Source organism: Salvelinus alpinus, chromosome 30 (genome assembly GCF_045679555.1).
Source record: "Salvelinus alpinus chromosome 30, SLU_Salpinus.1, whole genome shotgun sequence".
NCBI classification, from domain to species: Eukaryota; Metazoa; Chordata; class Actinopteri; order Salmoniformes; family Salmonidae; genus Salvelinus; species Salvelinus alpinus.
This window is the reverse complement of record NC_092115.1, coordinates 19144867-19169654: the sequence shown is the minus strand read 5'-3', so window position 1 is coordinate 19169654 and position 24788 is coordinate 19144867. Positions and strand designations below refer to the sequence as shown.

Below are 24788 nucleotides of genomic sequence, written 5' to 3'. Positions count from 1 at the left end.
TCAGGCGCAGGAGAATCGAACTTGGTATAAATGGAGTCGTTTAATCAGTTCTTCACAAAACTCCAAAACCAAAATTACAAAATAATAAAAAGTGGGTACAAAACCTGTCGCGCACCAACACATAATTACACAAACATACATTCAAACAATCACCGACAAGGACATGAGGGGAAACAGAGGGTTAAATACACAACATGTAATTGATGGGATTGGAACCAGGTGTGAAGGAAGACAAGACAAAACCAATGGAAAATGAAAAATGGATCAGTGATGGCTAGAAGGTCGATGATGTCGACCGCTGAACACCGCCCGAACAAGGAGAGGGACCGACTTCGGCGGAAGTCGTGACAGAGCCGCGCGTCGACACCAACCTCGGGGACGACCCGGAGGGCGAGGCGCAGGGCGATCCGGATGGAGACGGTGGAAATCTCGCTGCATTGAAGGATCCAACACGTCCTCCACCGGAACCCAGCATCTCTCCTCTGGACCATACCCCTCCCTGTCCATGAGGTACTGAAGGCCCCTCGCCCGACGTCTCGAATCCAGTATGGAACGAATGGAGTACGCCGGGGCCCCCTCGATGTCCAGAGGGGGTGGAGGAGCCTCCCGCACCTCAGACTCCTGGAGTGGGCCAGCCACCACCGGCCTGAGGAGAGACACATGGAACGAGGGGTTAATGCAGTAATCGGGGGGAAGCTGTAACCTGTAACAAACCTCGTTCACTCTCCTCAGGACTTTAAATGGCCCCACAAACCGCGGACCCAGCTTCCGACAGGGCAGGCGGAGGGGCAGGTTTCAGGTCGAGAGCGAGACCCGGTCCCCCGAACACCGGGGCCTCACTGCGGTGCCGGTCTGCGCCAACTTTCTGGTGCAGCACGGCGCGCTGAAGGTGGACATGGGCGGCGTCCCATGTTTCCTCCGCACAGCGGAACCAGTCGTCCACCGCAGGAGCCTCGGTCTGACTCTGATGCCAAGGAGCCAGAACCGGCTGATACCCCAATACACACCGGAAGGGAGAAAGGTTGGTGGCGGAGTGGCGGAGCGAGTTCTGGGCCATCTCTGCCCAGGGCACGAACGCCGCCCACTCCCCCGGCCGGTCCTGGCAATAAGACCTCAGAAACCTACCCACATCCTGGTTAACTCTCTCCACCTGCCCGTTACTCTCGGGGTGAAAACCTGAGGTAAGGCTGACCGAGACCCCCAGACGTTCCATGAATGCCTTCCAGACCTTTGACGTGAACTGGGGACCCCGATCAGACACTATATCCTCAGGCACCCCGTAGTGCCGGAAGACGTGTGTAAACAAGGGTTCCGCAGTTTGTAGGGCCGTAGGGAGACCGGGCAAAGGAAGGAGACGACAAGACTTAGAGAAACGATCCACAACGACCAGGATCGTGGTGTTACCCTGTGAAGGTGGAAGATCGGTTAGGAAATCCACCGACAGGTGCGACCACGGCCGTTGTGGAACGGGTAAGGGTTGTAACTTACCTCTGAGCAGGTGTCTAGGAGCCTTGCAATGGCCGCACACCGAGCAGGAGGAAACATAAACCCTCATGTCCTTAGCTAAAGTGGGCCACCAGTACTTCCCACAAAGACAGCGCACCGTCCGACCGATCCCAGGATGATGTGTGAGCCCAATAGATCAGCCGGTCGCGGACAGCAGACGGAATGTACAGACGCCCAGCTGGACACTCAGGGGGAGAGGGCTCTGCACGTGACGCCCGCTCAATGTCCGCATCCAGCTCCCACACTACCGGCGCCACCAAACAAGAGGCGGGGAGTATGGGAGTGGGATCCATGGGCCGCTCCTCTGTGTCATACAGCCGGGACAATGCGTCTGCCTTAACGTTCTGGGAGCCTGGTCTGTAGGAAAGGGTAAACACAAAACGGGTGAAAAACATGGCCCACCTTGCCTGGCGAGGGTTCAGTCTCCTCGCCGCCCAGATGTACTCCAGATTGCGGTGGTCAGTCCAGATGAGAAAAGGGTGTCTAGCCCCCTCAAGCCAATGTCTCCACGCCTTCAAGGCCTTGACGACAGCCAACAACTCCCGGTCCCCCAAGTCATAGTTTCGCTCCACCGGGCTGAGCTTCTTCGAGAAGAAGGCACAAGGGCGGAGCTTTGGTGGCGTACCCGAGCGATGAGAGAGCACAGCTCCTATCCCAGCCTCGACTATGAACGCCAAAGAGGGATCCGGATGGGCCGGCACGGGAGCCGAGGTAAACAAAGCCCTCAGGTGACTGAAAGCCCTGTCCGCCTCAGCTGTCCACTGCAAGCGCACTGGGTCCCCCTTCAGCAGTGAAGTAATGGGAGCCGCTACCTGACCAAAACCCCGGATAAACCTCCGGTAGTAGTTGGCAAACCCTAAGAATCGCTGCACCTCCTTTACCGTGGTGGGAGTCGGACAATTACGTATGGCTGTAATGCGGTCACTCTCCATGTCCACCCGAGGTGGAAATGCGATACCCTAGGAAGGAGACGGACTGTTGGAAGAACAGGCATTTCTCAGCCTTGAGGTACAGGTCATGCTCCAACAGGCGACCAAGCACTTTGCGCACCAGGGACACATGCTCGGCGCGTGTATCGGAGTATATCAAAATGTCATCAATATACACCACTACACCCTGCCCGTGCAAGTCCCTGAAAATCTTTTCTACAAAAGCTTGGAAGACTGATGGCGCATTCATCAACCCGTACGGCATGACGAGGTACTCATAGTGCCCAGAGGTGGTACTGAAAGCCGTCTTCCACTCGTCTCCCTCTCGGATACGCACCAGATTGTAAGCGCTCCTGAGATCTAGTTTGGTGGAGAAGAGCGCCCCGTGCATTGACTGAATCGCAATGAGCGGTAGCGGGTAACTATACCTCATCGTGATCTGATTTAGACCCCGGTAGTCAATCTTTCCCCGGTGTCCATGTCTAGATGTACATCTTTCCATGTCTAGATGTACTTAATGTTTCCATGTCTAGATGTTCACCTATGTCTAGATATATATCATGTTTACCTGTCTAGATGTATATATTGTTTCCATGTATAGATTTATATCTTTCCATGTCTAGATATATATATATAATGTTTCCATGTTTAGATGTATATGCTTCCATGTTTAATGTATGTAATGTTTCCATGTCTAGATGTATATAGTGTTTCCATGTCTTGATGTATGTAATGGTTCCATGGTTAGATGTTACCTATGTCTAGATAAGCGTAATGTTTCCATGTCAAGATGTTCACCTATTTCTAAATGTATGTAATGTTTCCATTTCTAGATGTACAGTGAGGAGTATTTGATACACTGTCGATTTTGCAGGTTTTCCTACTTACAAAGCATGTAGAGGTCTGTAATTTTTTATCATAGGTACACTTCAACTGTGAGAGACGGAATCTAAAACAAAAATCCAGAAAATCACATTGTATGATTTTTAAGTAATTCATTTGCATTTTATTGCATGACATAAGTATTTGATCACCTACCAACCAGTAAGAATTCCGGCTCTCACAGACCTGTTAGTTTTTCTTTAAGAAGCCCTCCTGTTCTCCACTCATTACCTGTATTAACTGCACCTGTTTGAACTCGTTACCTGTATAAAAGACACCTGTCCACACACTCCATCAAACAGACTCCAACCTCTCCACAATGGCCAAGACCAGAGAGCTGTGTAAGGACATCAGGGCTAAAATTGTAGACCTGCACAAGGCTGGGATGGGCTACAGGACAATAGGCAAGCAGCTTGGTGAGAAGGCAACAACTGTTGGCGCAATTATTAGAAAATGGAAGAAGTTCAAGATGGTGGTCAATCACCCTCGGTCTGGGGCTCCATGCGGGATCTCACCTCGTGGGACATCAATGATCATGAGGAAGGTGAGGGATCAGCCCAGAACTACACGACAGGACCTGGTCAATGACCTGAAGAGAGCTGGGACCACAGTCTCAAAGAAAACCATTAGTAACACACTACGCCGTCATGGATTAAAATCCTGCAGCGCACGCAAGGTCCACCTGCTCAAGCCAGCGCATGTCCAGGCCCGTCTGAAGTTTGCCAATGACCATCTGGATGATCCAGAGGAGAAATGGGAGAAGGTCATGTGGTCTGATGAGACAAAAATAGAGCTTTTTGGTCTAAACTCCACTCGCCGTGTTTGGAGGAAGAAGAAGGATGAGTACAACCCCAAGAACACCATCCTAACCGTGAAGCATGGAGGTGGAAACATCATTCTTTGGGGATGCTTTTCTGCAAAGTGTACAGGACGACTGCACCGTATTGAGGGGAGGATGGATGGGGCCATGTATCGCGAGATTTTGGCCAACAACCTCCTTCCCTCAGTAAAAGCATTGAAGATGGGTCGTGGCTGGGTCTTCCAGCATGACAACGACCCGAAACACACAGCCAGGGCAACTAAGGAGTGGCTCCGTAAGAAGCATCTCAAGGTCCTGGAGTGGCCTAGCCAGTCTCCAGACCTGAACCCAATAGAAAATCTTTGGAGGGAGCTGAAAGTCCGTATTGCCCAGCTACAGCCCCGAAACCTGAAGGATCTGGAGAAGGTCTGTATGGAGGAGTGGGCCAAAATCCCTGCTGCAGTGTGTGCAAACCTGGTCAAGAACTACAGGAAACGTATGATCTCTGTAATTGCAAACAAAGGTTTCTGTACCAAATATTAAGTGCAAATTAATTACTTAAAAATCATACAATGTGAATTTCTGGATTTTTGTTTTAGATTCCGTCTCTCACAGTTGAAGTGTACCTATGATAAAAAATTACAGACCACTACATGCTTTGTAAGTAGGGAAACCTGCAAAATCGGCAGTGTATCAAATACTTGTTCTCCCCACTGTATATATATATATATGTAAGAATGGCAATTACAACAATACTGAATGAACAATGAACACTTATTTTAACTTAATATAATACATAAATAAAATAAATTTTGTCTCAAATAAATAATGAAACATGTTCAATTTGGTTTAAATAATGCAAAAACACAGTGTTGGAGAATAAAGTAAAAGTGCAATATGTGCCATGTAAAAAAGCTAACGTTTAAGTTCCTTGCTCAGAACATATGAAAGCTGGTGGTTCAATATTTCCAGTTCTTCAATATTCCCAGTTAAGAAGTTTTAGGTTATAGTTATTATAGGAATTATTGGACTATTTCTCTCTATACCATTTATATTTCATATACCTTTGACTATTGGATGTTCTTATAGGCACGATCCAGGCGGCCCAAACTGCTGCATATACCCTGACTCTGCTTGCACTGAACACAAGAGAAGTGACACAATTTCCCTAGTTAATATTGCCTACTAACATGAATTTCTTTTAACTAAATATGCAGGTTTAAAAAAATATACTTGTGTATTAATTTTAAATATAGCCATTGATGTTTATGGTTAGGTACATTGGTGCAACGATTGTGCTTTTTTCGTGAATGCGCTTTTGTGAAATCATCCCCCGTTTGGCGAAGTTGAAGTAGGCTGTGATTCGATGATGAATTAACAGGCACCGCATTGATTATATGCAACGCAGGACAAGCTAGTTAAACTAGTAATATCATCAACCATGTGTAGTTAACTAGTGATTTTGTTAAGATTGATTGTTTTTTATAAGATACGTTTAATGCTAGCTAGCAACTTACCTTGGCTCCTTGCAGCCACAAGGTCCTTTTGATGCTGCACTCGCGTAACAGGTGGTCAGCCTGCTACGCAGTCTCCTCGTGGATTGCAATGTAATCGGCCATAATCGGCGTCCAAAAATGCCGATTACCGATTGTTATGAAAACTTGAAATCGGCCCTAATTAAATCGGCCATGCCGATTAATCGGTCGACCTCTAACTGGTGGTACAATTATATGCATGAATAACCTTGTTCAGATAATCACCCCAGTTGGCCTTTTTCTCTCCATCTAGTGTGCGCAACATTGACAATAGTGTACGGCACACCATTGTATTCACTACTGCAATGTCAACTTCTCGAGATGGGCGTTTTGATGTTTTCACGACCTGACTTTGTAGGTCCAGGCCACAGATCACTCTCACGCCCGGTTCAAATAACGCAATTTCATCATTGAAGGAGGCTTCTCGTGAGATACAGGGATGAATCCATTTTGTTTGTCCACCTGGAATGACAATGTCATGTCTGCTGTAACCAAGCATTCCTCCGTGTACTCTGAGTGCTGAAGCAGATTGAGTAGAGTCTTTGCCTTTCCCTGTCCTAGCTTAAGCGCATTTCTTAGCATCTTTACTGTATACATCAGATCTGAGGGGTCATTGTTACTTTTTGTTTGAAACTATTTATTTAATTACATTAAACCCAATGATTGGTTTCTCCAGTCTTTCATTTGTAACTAATATCGGAACCCTCAATTGTTTTCTTGCAATGACATCAGCTTTGGGATCAAGCAAACTAAAACAAATGTCCATCCAACACAGAAAGGGAATTTCAGTGCCATTGGCTGCCCTCAGATCCAGTTTCTCTGTATTGCCCATAATTTCTGCCAGTGGGCTAATTTGTGTGTGCTTCTCCATTCCTCACTTATGATGAACCCCTGTGTCCCATAGTGCTAGAGTCTTTACACCCTCCATATAACACCACACTTGACATTTTTTACCAATGAGCTATGCTATATTACAATGTCCTGTGGTAGCTGGCCCCCACTCTCTCTGTGTCCTGGGACAAGGGGAGTTGTGGTCAGTCTTACATGTGGGTTGGTGCTGTTTCCAGTGATCCTGTTGGCACACTTTGGAACAGGCAGCTTAATGACACAATGAACACAACTTCAACTCTGAGGTTCTCTTTCCCTTTGCACTGGATGGAACTAGATGTATCTGAGGTCACTCCTTGTTCCATGGTTGTGACCTCCAGGCGTTCCCCGATGGATGTGCATTGCCTCTGCCAAATGGCTATCACTGCTACATTTGTAGCAATGCTGGCAAGTCTGTTGACCAGTCTTATAACAACTTTTGCATTTTTTTTTCTCTCTGTTGGTTGGACTTGTTTCTTTTTCTGTTAAAGCGATTCCTAAGTGAACTGTCACCCTGGCCATGCACTGACTGTACTAATGATACTAGCTGACAGGTCAGTTCTTTTGATTGCTTTATTGCTCACATCAATTTGACTCAGAATGGGATTGTATTTCTCTTGTTTTCAGACTGTGGTCTGTGGGGACTCTGCCTGTGCACCTTCCTCTCCGCTATCCTCACTCTGTAGAGCATTCACTCATGGGTGTGAACTTATGTGAAATCCTGTCCGTTTGCATGCATTCGCTTTCATTGCCCTGGGCATTTAGCATTTTCTCAAGCAACAGTTCATCACTGGTGTTAATATTCTGGAGATGCACTCTCATTTCTGCCCTGACATTTTCATTTGTTCATCCAATAACAATGGCCTGCAGGCATTGGCTCTTGACTAACTCTGTAACATATTTCAGTCCTGATTGGGCACGAGCTGAGGCTGATAACACTTTCTGTCTCAGGTCAAAGACTCGGACTAGGAAGTCCAAGGCAGAGTCTTGTGTTGCCTTAGTCAACTTGTGACACAGTTCAGTAGCATCCTTCTCTGCATAATGTGTTCTCAAGATTGGCCTTAGTGTGTAGCGTGTCATGTATGTTTTCCCCTCCAGATAACTTTTCATCCTAAACCCTGGGCTCACATCTCTGATTACTGCTTCTATGATTTATAATTCACGGTACCCTTTCCTCCTTCCATTTTCAATCTGATGTTCTAGACTGCTGAAGCTGAGTTTACCTTTCTGATTCTGATCTATCTATGCATGAATTTTAAAGTCTTTATAACTGGACATTCTCACTCCACTCTCTCTCTCTGTGGCATATGCCTATCTGGAGCTGAGCCTACTTCTCTGCTGGGCTGAGGAGCCCCTCCTTTTCATCCTGCCGCAGCTCCCCTCTCTCCCCAGGATTAGCTGTCCACTTACATTGTTGTCGCCGACCAGCTGGGACTTGTAGGCAGACTGTTTGCAGTATCCTCCCAAGTTCGATATTCCATTGATTTCGTATTTCAGTTGAAGCAGCCATGACATTCAATCATTCTGATTCCATTAAATCCTCCATCAATTTGCACCGCAATGCGAGATTGCGCTTTCCATTTACTTCAGTCATCTACACCTCCTATTCCACAACATACACACAGGTGCCGTAAATTGTCTAAAGTTAAAGTCCATAAACTCAGCTCGATTTCATTCAACAACGTTTTCCTCACTCGACACATATTGTCCTACTCACATGGCATCAACAATGCAGGCAATATAGCTACAATCGGTTAGGTGGTTAGCCCGCTAACGTTAGCTAGCTAGCTAGCTACTCTCCCAATGTCTCTCACTCGTTGTCCGTTCAAGGAATATGAGCTGGTGCTCACATGAAAATAAATCTCAGCGGTGTCTCCAAATGTGTTACCCGTTCTTTGAGCTTATTATATAAACTACAACGCGAAAGGTACTGTTTACTAGACCTTTAAACATGTCAGCACATGTAACAGAGGAAGAAAAATGAACAAAAAGTGCTGTAAACTGTTACAGCACTTTTTGTTCATTTTTCTTCCTCTTTTCAGTCCACTTAAACTATGTTTTTTTATTTACAAATGGGCCTCCCCAGAGTACCCCATAGTGTCTGGAATACAACTGTATTAACTTCTTATGGCTGCAGGGGCAGTATTGAGTAGCTTGGATGAAAGGTGCACAGAGGTGCCCAGAGTAAACGGCCTGCTCCTCAGTCATAGTTGTTAATATATGCATATTATTATTAGTATTGGCTGGAAAACACACTGAAGTTTCTAAAACGGTTTGAATGATGTCTGTGAGTATAACAGAACTCATATGGCAGGCAAAAACCTGAGAAAAAATCCAAACAGGAAGTGAGAACTCTGAGGCTGGTCGATTTTCAACCAAGCTCCCACTGAAATTACAGTGAGATATGGATGAGTTTTCACTTCCTACGGCTTCCACTAGATGTCAAAGGTCTGTAGAACTTTGTCTGATGACTCTACTGTGAAGGGGGGGTCGAAGGAGACAGGAATGAGTCACCACTGCCAATAGGTGACCATGCTTTGACCATGCGCATTCACATAAGAGCTTCACATAAGAGGGAGCTCCGTTCCATCGCTCATCTGAAGTCAATGTAATTCTCCGGTTGGAACGTTATTCAAGATTTATGTTAAATACATTCTAAAGATTGATTCAATACATCGTTTGACATGTTTCTACGGACTGTTACGGAACTTTTGGACCTTTCGTCAGGTTTTAGTGAATACGCTCTTCTGACGTTGGATTTGTATACCAAACACGCAACATAAACAGCTATTTGGACATAAATGATGGACATTAACGAGAAAAAAAACCGAACATTTCTTGTGGGAGTCCTGGGAGTGCATTCCGACGAAGATCAGCAAAGGTAAGTGAAGATTTATAATACTATTTATGAGTTTTTTGACTGCACAATTTGGGCGGGTAACTGTATGGCTTGCTTTTGTGGCTGAACGCTGTTTTCAGATTATTGAATATTGTGTTTTGCCGTAAAACTTTTTGAAATCTGACACAGCGGTTGCATTAAGAACAAGTGTATCTTTAATTCTATGTAAAACATGTATCTTTCATCAAAGTTTATGAGGAGTATTTCTGTTATTTGACGTGGCTCTCTGCAATTTCTCCGGATATTTTGGAGGCATTTCTGAACATGGCGCCAATGCAAACGGAGGTTTTTGGATATAAATATGAACTTAATCGAACAAGACATATATGTATTGTGTAATATGAAGTCCTATGAGTGTCATCTGATGAAGATCATCAAAGGTTAGTGATTAATTTTCTCTATTTCTGCTTTTTGTGACTCCTCTCTTTGGCTGGAAAAATGGCAGAATTTTTCTTTGAGTTGGTGGTGACCTAACAATCGTTTGTGCTGCTTTCGCTGACAAGCCTATTTGAAATCGGACACATTGGTGGGATTAACAACAAGATTACCTTTAAAATGGTATAAGACACATGTATGTTTGAGGAATTTTAATTATGAGATTTCTGTTGTTTGAATTTGGCGCCCTGCATTTTCACTGGCTGTTGTCATATCGATCCCGTTACCGGGATTGCAGCCATAAGAATTAAGGCCCTTACACATAGAACATGTTTTGTTTAGAACAGACGACCGTCCTTTTCGATAGCAACTAATGACTTGGTCGAGTCTGTAGCAACATGACCAAAAGAACTGACAACCAGATTTCGTGCTGAACAATGCCATTTACCTGTGAGTGTATTCATGATACAGCACTGCCTTTTGTGCCTTATTGCTTAATTATATGACAAATGTGGGCAGTATACAGTTAGGCATACTGTACCTGCTCAAATAGATAAATAACATTGACATCATACAATGACTGGTTTGTGGGAAGCATATTGTATCACTTGATGCAATAAATTTACTTTTTTATCCTAAACAGTGTTCGTCTCTCGCTCTCTTTCTATGAAAAATGTGGGACTGTTTGTAGCAGAGCCGCTGGGAAAATGTGTGGCAAGACAGCACTTGCCACAGTACTTTTCAATCTGCAAAATGAAAGCTACAAAAATGCACTTTAGCGTTCATCTTGGCTAGCCTACTGTAGTCAGCTCAATATCTATTTTGGAAAGCAATTGTCTTAAAAGGGGCAGCATCCTGTTTTGAGATGTAAAAAATGCTGAAAGTGTAATGACTTACATTGCTAAATTATATTAAAGATATTTCTGAACACATAATAACCAAATAACCAAACTGCCTGACACCAATGCATTTAAAAACTACACCATGGTCGGGCCAGAGAGTAAACAAGCTACAGTTGGATCCTGTCAGACTACGAATAGGACCCAGAGTTTTACCTGACCAGGCCATGAGCTCAGGAAAAACTCCAGGCACCAGAAAAGACACATACGAATATTGCCACACCACTTTTGAACCCGTGTTCCCACCTCTGGTTTGTAGATGGGTCTCCCGGTCACGATCGGCTGCGACAGAGCCTGAACTCGAACCCAATACAGGCAATATCTCTGATTATCCTAACCTGAGCTGCTCCTGTGGTAGGTGCATGACTGCACTGCAGTGGTGCTCAGCCTCCAGACAGGTCAGTAGTCACACATTAACTTCCATTGACTCGTTTCTGAGATTACACTGGGAGTTCCGTCAGGCGGAGTGAACGGGGTCTTTCTCCCTTTTTTACGTGATGGGGAGAGGATCTCAGCTTAGCCGCTGCAGAGCTGAATCATCGCGTTAACCTAGCTGGGTCTACTGAATTACCTGCAAATTGTGTTCAGGTCTTTTAGATATGGAATGGAAATAATAAAGTGGTGGCCTGTTTCTAGTGTCCATTTTAGAACATCCTCATGTCTTATACTCCCTGCTCTGTCATTTTCTCTGAAGACCTCAGTGTCAGGGTCAGCTATGCTCCTTCCATTGGAGGCTGCTCATAACAGAGGATGTAACTGAAGTGGAGCGAGGCTGGAGCGGATAAAAAAAATTAAACAAAGTTGGAGCATCGGCCTTCTCTCCCACTCCAATTATGCCTATTCTGTGGTATTTATTTAGCCTACCCCACCATAAAAATAAAAAATGTTACCTTTATTTAACAAGTCAGTTAATTACAAATTCTTATTTTCAATGACACACCGACAAATCTTTACCTTGTCAGCTTGGGGATTCGATCTTGCAACCTTTCGGTTACTATTCCAACGCTCTAACCACTAGGCTACCTGCCGCTCCATTAATGCACAGATATATTGATAGGAGTCGTCAAAGAAATAGGTCAATGTAACAGTGTTGCTTCAATCACCCTCTCCTTGCCCTAACCTGGGCTCAAAACAGGAATCCTCTGAACACAGACAACATTCACCCTCGAAGCATCGTTACTTATCGCTCCACGCAGAGCAAGGGAAACAATTACTGAAAGGTCTCAGAGTGAGTGCCGTCAGTGATTTGAAATGCCACTAGCACACACTGCTAATTAGCCAGCCATTTCACACTGGTTACATTTGCAACAATGCTAAAGTTTTGTATCAACTGTAAAATGTGAGCACAACAGAGCCAGTTACTAGTATCTGGTCATCAATAGATTAGGAAAAAAAGTATTTGTTTTTAAACACAGTGGCCACATAGCCTATTATCAGATATGGGTCCTTGTTTAATAGCCTACGGCAGTTTTTTTTAAATTCCTGTGAGCGCCGAGCAATTTTTTGTGGAGCTGGTGAAAAGATGAGTGCCAGAGCAGTGTGCAAATACTGCTCAGTGAGCAATGAGTGGGATTTCCAACAGCTCAACTCTGCTCATATACTCTGGCTAATACTGCTCAGTGAGCAATGAGTGGGATTTCCAACAGCTCAACTCTGCTCATATACTCTGGCTAATACTGCTAGGTGAGCAATGAGTGGGATTTCCAACAGCTCAACTCTGCTCATATACTCTGGCTAATACTGCTCAGTGAGCAATGAGTGGGATTTCCAACAGCTCAACTCTGCTCATATACTCTGGCTAATACTGCTCAGTGAGCAATGAGTGGGATTTCCAACAGCTCAACTCTGCTCATATACTCTGGCTAATACTGCTCAGTGAGCAATGAGTGGGATTTCCAACAGCTCAAATCTGCTCATATACTCTGGCTCATAATAACATCCAGAACAGATTGAATGGAATGTCAAAACGCATGATACCATTCCACTCCAGCCAATACCACTAGCCTGTTCTCCCCAATCAACCTCCTGTGGCACTGTTCCATTCCTAGAAATGAGAAGAGGGGAAAATAAGGGATGTCCTTCACGTCCTGCACAGAAAGAGGAGTGAAGGCGGGTCAACAACCTCACCTGTTTAATCAGCTGCAGATATCCCTCTTTCAACTCTGACGTTTGCTCTCACAGGTGTTCCAGAACAAGGGGCAAGGAGGTCAACAAGGGTTGAAAGGTCAACAAAGTATCAACAATGGGTGTAGAATTGTGGATGTAATGGAAGTTAGATAGTATATCTATGTATCTCAGCAGTATCTCTATGGTGGCCCCACCTCTGGGTAGTCTACAGTCGTGGCCAAAAGTTTTGAGAATGACACATATACATTTTTCACAGAGTTTGCTGCTTCAGTGTCTTTAGATATTTTTGTCAGATGTTACTATGGAATACTGAAGTATAATTACAAGCATTTCATAAGTGTAAAAGGCTTTTATTGACAATTACATGAAGTTGATGCAAAGAGTCAATATTTGCAGTGTTGAGCCTTCTTTTTCAAGACCTCTGCAATCCGCCCTGGCATGCTGTCAATTAACTTCTGGGCCACATCCTGACTGATGGCAGCCCATTCTTGCATAGTCAATGCTTGGAGTTTGTCCACCCGCCTCTTGAGGCTTGACCACAAGTTCTCATTGGGATTAAGGTCTGGGGAGTTTCCTGGCCATGGACCCAAAATATTGATGTTTTGTTCCCAGAGCCACTTAGTTATCACTTTGCCTTATGGCAAGGTGCTCCATCATGCTGGAAAAGGCATTGTTCGTCACCAAACTGTTCCTGGATGGTTGGGAGAAGTTGCTCTCGGAGGATGTGTTGGTACCATTCTTTATTCATAACTGTATTCTTAGGCAAAATTGTGAGTGAGCCCACTCCCTTGGCTGAGAAGCAACCCCACACATGAATGGTCTCAGGATGCTTTACTGTTGACATGACACAGGACTGAAGGTAGCGCTCACCTTGTCTTCTCCGGACAAGCTTTTTTCCGGATGCCCCAAACAATCGGAAAGGGGATTCATCAGAGAAAATGACTTTACCCCAGTCCTCAGCAGTCCAATCCCTGTACCTTTTGCAGAATATCAGTCTGTCCCTGATGTTTTTCCTGGAGAGAAGTGGCTTCTTTGCTGCCCTTGACACCAGGCCATCCTCCAAAAGTCTTCGCCTCACTATGCATGCAGATGCACTCACACCTGCCTGCTGCCATTCCTGAGCAAGCTCTGTACTGGTGGTGCCCCGATCCCGCAGCTGAATCAACTTTAGGAGACGGTCCTGGCGCTTGCTGGACTTTCTTGGGCGCTCTGAAGCCTTCTTCACAACAATTGAACCGCTCTCCTTGAAGTTGTTGATGATCCGATAAATGGTTGATTTAGGTGCAATCTTACTGGCAGCAATATCCTTGCCTGTGAAGCCCTTTTTGTGCAAAGCAATGATGACGGCACGTGTTTCTTTGCAGGTAACCATGATTGACAGAGGAAGAACAATGATTCCAAGCACCACCCTCCTTTTGAAGCTTCCAGTCTGTTATTCGAACTCAATCAGCATGACAGAGTGATCTCCAGCCTTGTCCTCATCAACACTCACACCTGTGTTAACGAGAGAATCACTGACATGATGTCAGCTGGTCCTTTTGTGGCAAGGCTGAAATGCAGTGGAAATGTTTTTGGGGGGGATTCAGTTCATTTGCATGGCAAAGAGGGACTTGGCAATTAATTGCAATTCATCTGATCACTCTTCATAACATTCTGGAGTATATGCAAATTACATTCATACAAACTGAGGAAGCAGACTGACACAAATATTAATTTTCACATTCTCAAAACTTTTGGCCACGACTGTACATAACTGAAATGGGGACTTTGACTTCCCAGAATGATTAAAGGGATACTGTGAGATTCTGGTAATGAAGTCATTTTTCAACTTACCCAGAGTCAGATAATCTTGTGGATAACATTTTTATGTCTGCGTGTATGAAGGAAGTTAATAGGTAGTTTCATGAAGCAATGACTGGAAGTCTACAAGTACAGTATAAATGGTATCTACGAGTTCATCTGACTCTGGGTAAGTAAAAAAATGCAGCTTAATTGCCAGAATCTTGCAGTATCCCTTTAACCTGACCTGACATTTTAATTAGATTTGGATAAAATTCAATGTACTGGGTTCTAGAAAGCACCATACAAATACTCCAAAATGTATTCAAGACAGTTGTATGCAACAATGTTAAACTTCTCACTCAGACCAGAACTCCACAGCTTGATAGCTCTCCCACTGTTAGGATTCTTAGCTCACAGCGAAGATGATGAAACCCTGTGACAGACATATCCAGTCTGTGGGTAAAGGTTTAAAACAGATTAGTAGTATTGGACATGGCCCCAAAAAGAATCTACTTGTTACCTCTCCCTCATATCTGACTAGACAAGATAGATATTAGTTATAGTTGGGCTAGTAAGAGTGATGACACCACCCATTGCTTACACTGACCCAGATCGTTCAGTACATTGGGGCGGGGGTATCAAGAAATGATCATCAGCACCAACACTATACTTCTGAGGTTGTGGTCACAATTTAGTCAGATTGCAGATAGACAAATACGTGGTAGAAATGGAATAGAGCAAACAAGTTTCCCTTTGTTTTTATGATTATATTTCAGCATCTTTTCTTGGAAATGGGGTAGAAAAAAAAGAAGAGATATATATATATATATATATATACACACCGACTAAGACTAAATGTCAATCGCTACACCACTCCTGCAGGTTGACAGTTGAGGACCCCACCCCCCCAAAAAATAATCCCTTGAACGACCCTACACCCCTCTCCATCGATTCCTGTATTCAAAGTCCCCTCACCTAATCAGCAAGTAGAAGAGCAAATTTGGGAACAATCAGAGTTCAAGTCGCTCCTTTACCTGGCTGTAGGTGTTCATGAATCAAAAAATAAGTATTAACTTCCAAAAAATATCTGACATTTGACATCCTTTAGGGATAATAGTCTGTAAAGTTTTCCTGAGCCAACTCTGATGCCAGCTCTGATCATTATTTGGGGGCCTCAGCTTCTTTCTAACAGTATCATTAAGGTGTTCTACTCCGATTGGTTTATTACCTCAGAATAAAACTAAAATCCATTCGGTAATTGACGATGAACAACAATGCCTACTAAAAAGAGTACACAGGCCAGTCACTTCCTCCCAGTGGAATGATGGGTAATGAAGTTCATCCACAGTTCGGTGTCCCCAAATAGGGGCATGGTCTAATTCCAAAATAAAAAAAGCCCAGGAGTAGCGGCCTGTAACATCCTCCCGGGTCACTGGTGAAATGGGCGTGGTCTGAAGATAGAAAATGCATGGCTTAGTTCCTTTCCTGCACAAATACAGTCTCCTGTGGACAAAGCCCCGCCTCCTGCAGTGTGACGTCATAGTCCAAGTGGGCCAGCTTCCGTCGGGGGAAGTTGGTGACGAGCTCGAAGCGTTCGTTGGGGTAGCCCTTCGACTGGACATGTCTAACCAGAGCCTGGAGGGGGGTGGAGGACACAGTTGAAGGTAGGTAACGCTTTACTAAATAATGCTTTATAACTGCTTTATAAAGAGTTATATGCATGTATGAGCCTTTATAATGTCTTATATCTTAATGTACACTACATGACCAAAAGTATGTGGACACCTGCTCATCAAACATCTCATTCCAAAATCATGGCCATTAATATGGAGTTGGTCCCCCCCTGTGCTGCTATAACAGCCTCCACTCTTCTGGGAAGACTTTCCACTAAATGTTAGAACATTGCTCTGGGACTTGCTTCCATTCAGCCACAAGAGCATATTAGGTCTGGCTCACAGTTGGTGTTCCAATTCATCCCAAAGGTGTTCGATGGGGTTGAGGTCAGGGCTCTGTGCAGGCCAGTCAAGTTCTTCCACACCGATCTCGACAAACCATTTATGTATGGACCTCGCTTTGTGCACAGGGGCATTGTCATGCTGAAACAGGAAAGGTCCTTTGCCAGACAGTTGGAAGCACTGAATTGTCAAGAATGTCATTGTATGCTGTAGAGTTAAGATTTCCCTTCACTGGAACTAAGGGGCCTATCCCGAACCATGAAAAACAGCCCCAGAACATTATTTAGTCCGTTGGACAGCCAGATGGTGAAGCGTGATTCATCACTCCAGAGAACATGTTTCTACTGCTCCAGAGTCCAATGGTGGCAAGCTTTACACCACTCCAGTAGACGCTTGGCATTGCGCATGGTGATTTTAGGCTTGTGTGCGGCTGCTCGGCCATGGAAACCCATTTCATGAAGCTCCCGGGGGAACAGTTCTTGTGCTAATATTGCTTCCAGAGGCAGTTTGGAACACAGTAGTGAGTGTTGTAACCGAGGACAGCTCACAACCCGTTCTGTGAGCTTGTGTGGCCTCCCATTTTGCAGCTGAGCCATAGTTGCTCCTAGACGTTTACACTTCACAATAACAGCACTTATAGTTGACCGGGGCAGCTCTAGCAGGGCAGAAATTTGACAAACTGACTTGTTGGAAAGGTGGCATCCTATGATGATGCCACGTTGAATGTCACTGAGCTCTTCAGTAAGGTCATTCTACTGCTAATATTTGGCAATGGAGTGCTCAACACATGGCTGTGTGCTCAATTTTATACACCTGTGAACAACGGGTGTGGCTGAAACAGCTGAATCCACAAATTTGAAGGGGTGTGTGTCCACCTACTTTTTTATATATAGTGTACCGGGGGTTGAGATCAGCTGCATTTCCACTCAGTCAATTCAGGTGATGAATTGAACATCAATTCTTGAACTGAAAATTGACCAGGATTTTGATAAATTCAATTAATGAAGAAAAGAATGTAACACAAGGCCTAGCACAAGAGTACATTCTCACCATAAGCTTGGCCTTGGACGACAGGGCGATCTGCTCTCTCTGTCCGTCTGGATAGCGCAGCATCAGTCTGGCCTTGGGACCTGGACACACAATACAGAAAGAGTGCAGTCAGAGTAGGGACGGATGAAGACGTAAATCGTAGATACACACACACACAATCTAGACACTTGAACATGATGCACAGACACACACACACACACACACACACACACACACACGCATAATTTTAGTACCATTGTCATCAAGGCAGTCGAGGTCGGAGGTGTCCGACTTAACAGATTTGGAGCTTTGGCCCGTTGAGGTGCGATGGTTCTCCCCAGAACGATGCTCTGAGTCTGGGTCGGCCTGGGAGCGGGCCGGCGCAGCCGCCAGAGGCTCCAGGTGGTTCTTTTTGCTCTCCTCTTTCCTGTGGCTGTTCTCTTTGTGAGGGGACTTCCTGTGACGGGCAGGTGGGCTGTCCGGCTGTGGCGGGGGCTGTGGGGCTACAGCTGCAGATGTGGGAGGGGCTGGTCCAGGAGGGGTGTCTCCGCCCGTGGAGCAGGAGCTGCCCTCCTGGGGTTCTGTTGTCTCGTTGTCCGAGCCGTCGACAGAGATGAGGCCCTCGCTGTCGGAGAAGGGCTCCTCGTCTGAGTCTCCATCCGAGTCTACCTCTACAGAGCGGGGGGAGTCGGGGAGGTCGGGGGCGGAGGACGACTCATAGTGGGTCTCCTGGAGGGAGGCTTTGATGGCTGCCTCCAACTGGCTGTCCTCACTGGCGTCTATCAGACTTTCCTGGGATAAAACAGACCGAGAAGACAGACATGGAGAAAGAGAACAGAGGTGTGAGATAGACAGAAGTGATAGAGAGAGAGTGAACAGAGTGAGAGAATAAAGTGATAATGTGACTGGAATGAGCAATATGGACAGTATTTAATAAGAAAGAGAGGGAGAGAGAGATAGCGAGAGAAAAATAGAGAGTGAGCAGAGACTCACGGAGCGGGCCCGTTTGGCCGGGGGCGGGTGGCTGGACGTCGGGCCGTCTAGCTGGCCGTGTTCCGTCAAGAAGCCCGTCACCTGTTCCAGAAACGACGCAACATCCAACTGGTTCCACTCCACCATCTTCTGACCTGCAGAACGGTCAAACACGAGCATCGTCAGTCATACCTTTTTAGTATTAGTAACTGTTTAAACACTCAGAGACTCAGAGCAGGCCTCACCTGTGCGGGGGTCCAAAATGGAGATATAGGGAAACTTATTGAGCTTGTAGAACTGGATATACCTCTGGCCCTCTTCACTGTCATGGTACACCTGTCAATACACACATGTGCACACAAACACATCAACTGCACAGACACACACAGCAGGCTAGCTCCCCTCAACGGCACACAGTGCATACGCGCGCGTGTGGATGTGACAGCTTGTGTATGCATGAGAGTTATGAAGGAGAAAAACAAAAAGTTACAGTAGATTGGATGAAAAACTATCGGCAAACAGATTTTTATGCGAATATTCTAAAATCTGCATAAAGAAAATGTGCATTTTCCCACCAGTGGTGTTTCTACCAAACTGACATGTTGCAGATAAAAATCAGTGTGTGATGACGTAGTGCACACAATACGTACTTTTTCGCTTAAGTTTTTATGTACTAAGTTCAATGTGTTTCCATCGCATTTTCAACTCAACCGATAGTTTTTTCACAAAAATAGTTACATTAAATAGCAAATGTGCCTCCTCTGGTCTTAGCACCAACGCTTTAGCCAACAGCTGGCAGTACGCAGTGTGGGTAGGCAGTACGCAGTGTGGGTAGGCAGTACACAGTGCATTCGGAAAGTATTCAGACCGCTTGACTTACCATTTTGTTACACTACAGCCTTTTTCTTAAATTGATACAATGTATGTTTTTCCTCATCAATCTACACACAATACCCCATAATGACAAAGCGAAAACAGGTTTTTGAATTTCTTGCAAATGTATTAAAATAAAAAACAGAAATAGCTTTTTTTTTTTACATAAGTATTCAGACTTATGCAATGAGACTCGAAATCCTGTTTCCATTAATCATCCTTGAGATGTTTTTACAACTTGGAGTCCACCTGTGGTAAATTCAACTGATTGGACATGATTTGGAAAGGCACACACCTGTCTATATAAGATCTCACAGTTAACAGTGCATGTCAGAGCAAAAACCAAGCCATGAAATCAAAGGAATTGTACGTAGAGCTCCGAGACAGGATTGTGGACAGTGGAGATGGGAGAACCTTCCAGAAGGAACACCATCTCTGCAGCACTTCACCAATCAGGCCTTTATGGTAGAGTGGCCAGACGGAAGCATCTCCTCAGAAAAAAGGCACGACAGCCCACTTAAGGACTCTCAGACCATGAGAAACAAGATTCTCTGGTCTGATGAAACTAAGATTAAAATCTTTGGCCTGAATGCCAAGCGTCACTTCTGGAGGAAACCTAGCACCATCCCTATGGTGAAGCATGGTGGTGGCAGCATCTTGCTGTGGGGATGTTTTTCAGCAGCAGAGACTAGTCAGGATCGAGGCAAAGATCAACGGAGCAATGTACAGAGAGATCCTTGATGAAAACCTGCTCAGGACTTCAGACGGGGGCGAAGGTTCACCTTTCAACAGGATAACAACCCTAAGCACACAGCCAAGACAACGCAGGAGTGGCTCGGGGACAAGTCTCTGAATGTCCTTGAGCTGCCCAGCCAGAGCCCGAACTATAAACCTGATCAAAAATCTCTGGAAAGACCTAAAAATAGCTGTGCAGCAACGCTCCCCATCCAACCTGACAGAGTTTGAGAGGATCTTCAGAGAAGAGTGGGAAAAACCCCCCAAGTACAGGTGTGGCAAGCTTATAGCGTCATACCCAAGAAGACTCAAGGCTTTAATCGCTGCCAAAGGTGCTTCAACATGGTACTGAGTAAAGGGTCGGAATACTAATGTAAATGTGATATTTCAGGTTTTATACATTTGCAAAAAAAAAAATATATATATACACACACAGTTTTTGCTTTGTCATTATGGGGTAGTGTGTGTAAGTTGATGAGGGGGAAAAAAACTATTTAATACATTTCAGAGTAAGGCTGTAACGTAACAAAATGTGGAAAAAGTCAAGGGGTCTGAATATTTTCCGAATGCACTGTATACTGCCCATCCACACTGCGTACTGCCCATCCACACTGCGTACTGCCCATCCACACTGTGTACTGCCAGCTGTTGGCTAAAGCGTAGGTGCTAAGACCAGAGTAGTCACATTTGCTATTTAATGCAACTATTTTTGTGGACTTCACTCGCATAAAACTGTGGATGGAAACTTGGTTATTAACTTCTTCTGAATGGTAAGGCGACATTTCAAATCAATCCACGATTGTGCACCCCAATATATATCAAATTTTATTAGTCACATGCGCCGAATACAACAGGTGTAGACCTTACAGTGAAATGCTTACTTACGAGCCCCTAACCAACAATGCTGTAAAAAAAAATTGAATAAGAAATAAAAGTAACAAGTAATTAAAGAGCAGCAGTAAAATAACAATAGGGAGACTATATACAGGGGGGTACCGGTACAGAGTCAATGTGCGGGGGTACAGGTTAGTTGAGGTAATATGTACATGTAGGTAGAGATTATAAAGTGACTATGCATAGATGATGACAACAGAAAGTAGCAGCGGTGTAAAAAAAAAGGGGGGGGGGGGGGGCAATGCAAATAGTCTGGGTAGCCATTTGACTAGATATTCAGGAGTCTTATGGCTTGGGGGTAGAAGCTGTTTAGAAGCCTCTTAGACCTAGACTTGGCACTCCGGTACCGCTTGCCGTGTGGTAGCAGAGAGAACAGTCTATGACTAGGGTGGCTGGAGTCTTTGACAATTTTTAAGGCCTTCCTCTGACACCGCCTGGTATAGAGGTCCTGGATGTCAAGAAGCTTGACCCAGTGATGTAGTGGGCCGTATGCAATACCCTCTGTAGTGCCTTGCGGTCGGAGGCCGAGCAGTTGCCATACCAGGCAGTGATGCAACCAGTCAGGATGCTCTCGATGGTGCAGCTGTAGAACCTTTTGAGGATCTGAGGACCCATGCCAAATCTTTTCAGTCTCCTGAGGGGGAATAGGTTTTGTCGTGCACTCTTCATGACTGTCTTGGTGTGCTTGGACCATGTTAGTTTGTTGGTGATGTGGACACCAAGGAACTTGAAGCTCTCAACCTCCTCCACTACAGACATGCTTTTAAGTTATGTATCCAGTAGGTCCCTCAGGTCCTCTGGCACTGGACTTTTAACTATCCCAAAGCCTAGGACCAAGAGGCATTGAGAGGCAGCTTTCAGTTACTATGCCCCATGCCTCTGGAATAGCCTGCCAGAGATCCTGAGGTGGGCCGAAACTGTTGACATATTTAAAAGGGATCTTAACACATTTTTTGCTTTGCTTTTCCTTAGGGTCCTTTTTTAGTCTTTCAGTTTCAAAATGTTATTATTTTGTTTTTGTTTCCTTCTTATGTTTCTTGTGTAGTAAATATTTCAGTTTTTATTTACATTGCTTATTCGTTTTTTCCTGTCAAGTGCATTGTGTTGCATTCATGTCTGAAATGTGCTATATAAAGCTTGACTTGATGTGCGAGTGCACGTTCATCTCCGTCTGTGTGCACACTGCATACCTGCCAGAATACGAAGTGCTCCCTGATGATGGTCCGGACCGCGTCGTTGCTCCACACGTCTCTGTTGAGACACTGGCAGGCAAAGTCCTGCACATTCTGGATGTTGATCATCAGCCACTTGTTCTCCAGCTGACCACAGTCCTTCGCCTAGAGAGAGAAAGGAGCCGGACAGGTATGAGCAATTTGGTAATAGCTCCACCTTGCCCTCTGGCAAGCTGGGTGGAATTGTTGCCATACTGCTTAGAAACCCATCCAATCCTTTCAGCTAAGGGTGGTTTGGATGAGGGTCGACTGACAGTCCTCCAGGTCTAGGGAGCTTGGGTGTCCAGGGGGGAGGGGGCTCCTCACCGTCTCGAAGCTGCCTTTGTGCATGAGCTCAACGGGGGGCCGGAACAGGTCCGCCAGGGTGCTGAGCTTCTTGTCCACCGCACTGCCGTTCCTCAGCTCCTGCTCCTGGCGGACTGAGGGAGGGCAGAGAACCCGTTAGCGTTTACATTAAGCTCCAAAAGTATTGGGATAGTGACACATTTCTTGTTGTTTTGGCTCTGTACTCCAGCCCTTTGGATTTGAAATCATACAATGACTTTTGGAGCTCACTGTAAAAGAAAACCTGACCATGATCACAACACAAGTACGGCTTTAAGTAGTGTTATGCCTGATGCCTGACGGCTGGTTGGCACAATTCAGGAACATGGATTTAGCACACAAACCCCCATTCTATGCAAACACACACACACCTACACAAAGACTGGTAGGCTACTTACTTGTTTCTGTTTGGAAGTCCCTAAAACCGTCAAATATGGACCGGGCAGGTCTTCGTCGCTTTGGTGCTGCGAGAGTTATGGATGCAGAGAGAGAGAGTGACAGACAGTTAGATGGACTGAGATGGCTACAGGGGGAAACAGAAAGGGAGCGCCATTGAGATCAAGTTGTAGTCAGGTAAGCTAAATGATGGGTTGGCACTTTAGTACTGTACCTCCAAACATAGGCTCTGGCTCTACCAGTATGTCCTGCTTCTGAGGGATGGGCGCTCGCACTTGGTCACTACAAAAACAGACAATATTAAACTTCAACTCCAGGAGAGCAGACCTTTCTTTTTCTTATTAACATGCTTTTAATTAAAAACAGCAGGGACAGTATTGGCGATCTCTCAAAGTATGGGTTTGTTTCAACACAGGCTCCATATCAGGACTCTGCAGTGATAGAGCAGGCCACTGACTCACTCTGCAGGGGGAGCTCTGCTGCTAGAGGCCCCTGCTGAACTGGAGCTGGTGCTGGGCTCCTCTGCGATCCCCCCTCCGTCCAGGAACATGGTCACTGCCATTTCTAGATTGTTGTTGCATGCTTCTAGCATATGCTTCCCCACACTCTCTGTGGCACCTGGGAGAGTGTAGTAGCATGCATGGACACGGACACACACACACAGAAATGTCAAATGTGGATGTTAAAAAAGTTACCCGATTTAAATCTGAAATATATTTTGATGCATTGAATAATTTGTTGGTTGACTTAATCCCTATTATGAAATATTTTCCGAGCTCTGAACCCCAAGGATCACACCACAAAAAAAAACGGGCGGTTGTGCGCATGCGTTGTTCTTGTTTGAGAAATGCACTGGCAGAACAGAATAATGCCTGGTACTTTCACTATGTGAACGGTTCATCTCCGTGCATGGTAATCAAGAACTGCGTAAAATGATGTGCAATTTACATGCAATCTAAACTTTAATGCAAACATTGCTGCATCTTTAGATGGTTAGACTTTATCATGTTCGTTTCACTTTTCAAGTATACTCGACAGAGAACATGGATACTATCACAAAAACTGGGATGTATTTGGCCAAATTGCCATCTATATCGACATAATATAGAATAAATCAATTACCATCTCAGCCATGCAAACTTTGTGTAACTTTAGCAGAAAGAGGCTGGTCCGGTGCTTCTTGAACATGACATGCGGGAGATATTCCAGCCACCATTGCGTTATAAGGCGGAACCTAGGCTAGGTTAGCTCGACTAGATCGATGTTATGTTGTACCCAACGCCCATTCCACTAAAACGAGACAACATGGCTAACGTTAGCTATTGCACCTCCAAAGTCTAAATTACTTTTGTGGAAACTCTAGAAAGCATTTTCTTGCGTCAGGCATCATCCCAAGACAATTCTAGTCTTTCCTGTGGGTCATTTTTGTTAAGTTAGATGCTCCATTCTGGTGATCACACACACACACTTGACGGTCGTGTGCTCCAGTTCGTTTTTCCCTTGATGACAGGGGGCAGTAAGCATTGATGCCCCGTCAGTTTCCTGCGCAGCTTTCTGTGATGCTTGGGCGACATTACTATTTTTGGAACATAACTCATTAACAATGAACATTGCAAGAATTAAAGGAAAAATTGAATTGTACCTGTAATCGCTGTGAACTGTTGTATTAACCCATTCACCGCCGGAGCTGATCCATCCCCGAGCGCCGCCATCTTACCGCGACCAACAACAACACAAATGATGCGCGTACGTACTGCCGTTCTGTACTCGCGAGCTTT

The 24788-nt window shown here is 45.1% G+C and overlaps 1 protein-coding gene across 5 annotated transcripts; it reads right to left on the bottom strand.

Annotated features, from left to right (window-relative positions):
• Positions 1 to 496: 496 nt before the first annotated feature.
• LOC139559677 (UBX domain-containing protein 7-like) lies at positions 497 to 24788 on the bottom strand. 5 transcript variants are annotated; one of them, XM_071375880.1, is made up of 11 exons: positions 24653 to 24788; positions 23472 to 23628; positions 23225 to 23292; positions 23013 to 23078; positions 22597 to 22709; positions 22249 to 22395; positions 18802 to 18892; positions 18578 to 18711; positions 17839 to 18376; positions 17606 to 17685; positions 497 to 646 (listed from the first exon to the last, which is right to left on the bottom strand). In XM_071375880.1, the coding sequence occupies exons 1-11, from the start codon at positions 24720 to 24722 to the stop codon at positions 614 to 616; spliced, it is 1497 nt and encodes a 498-aa protein (XP_071231981.1). In that variant the 5' UTR covers positions 24723 to 24788; the 3' UTR covers positions 497 to 613. The 5 variants fall into 5 exon arrangements, with proteins under 5 accessions (XP_071231981.1, XP_071231980.1, XP_071231978.1 ...); XM_071375879.1 differs by lacking the exon at positions 497 to 646 and adding an exon at positions 14887 to 15053; XM_071375877.1 differs by lacking the exon at positions 497 to 646 and adding an exon at positions 15343 to 16235.

Bases quoted from the DNA above. Each gene is read 5' to 3' on its own strand.
- LOC139559677 (XM_071375877.1), bottom strand. From the start codon at position 24,722: ATGGCGGCGCTCGGGGATGGATCAGCTCCGGCGGTGAATGGGTTAATA. The intron at 23,293-23,471 runs GTGAGTCAGTGG...CTGTTTTTGTAG, and splicing joins AGCAGAGCTCCCCCTGCAGA to TGACCAAGTGCGAGCGCCCA. The intron at 23,079-23,224 runs GTACAGTACTAA...TAACTCTCGCAG, and splicing joins GCCAGAGCCTATGTTTGGAG to CACCAAAGCGACGAAGACCT.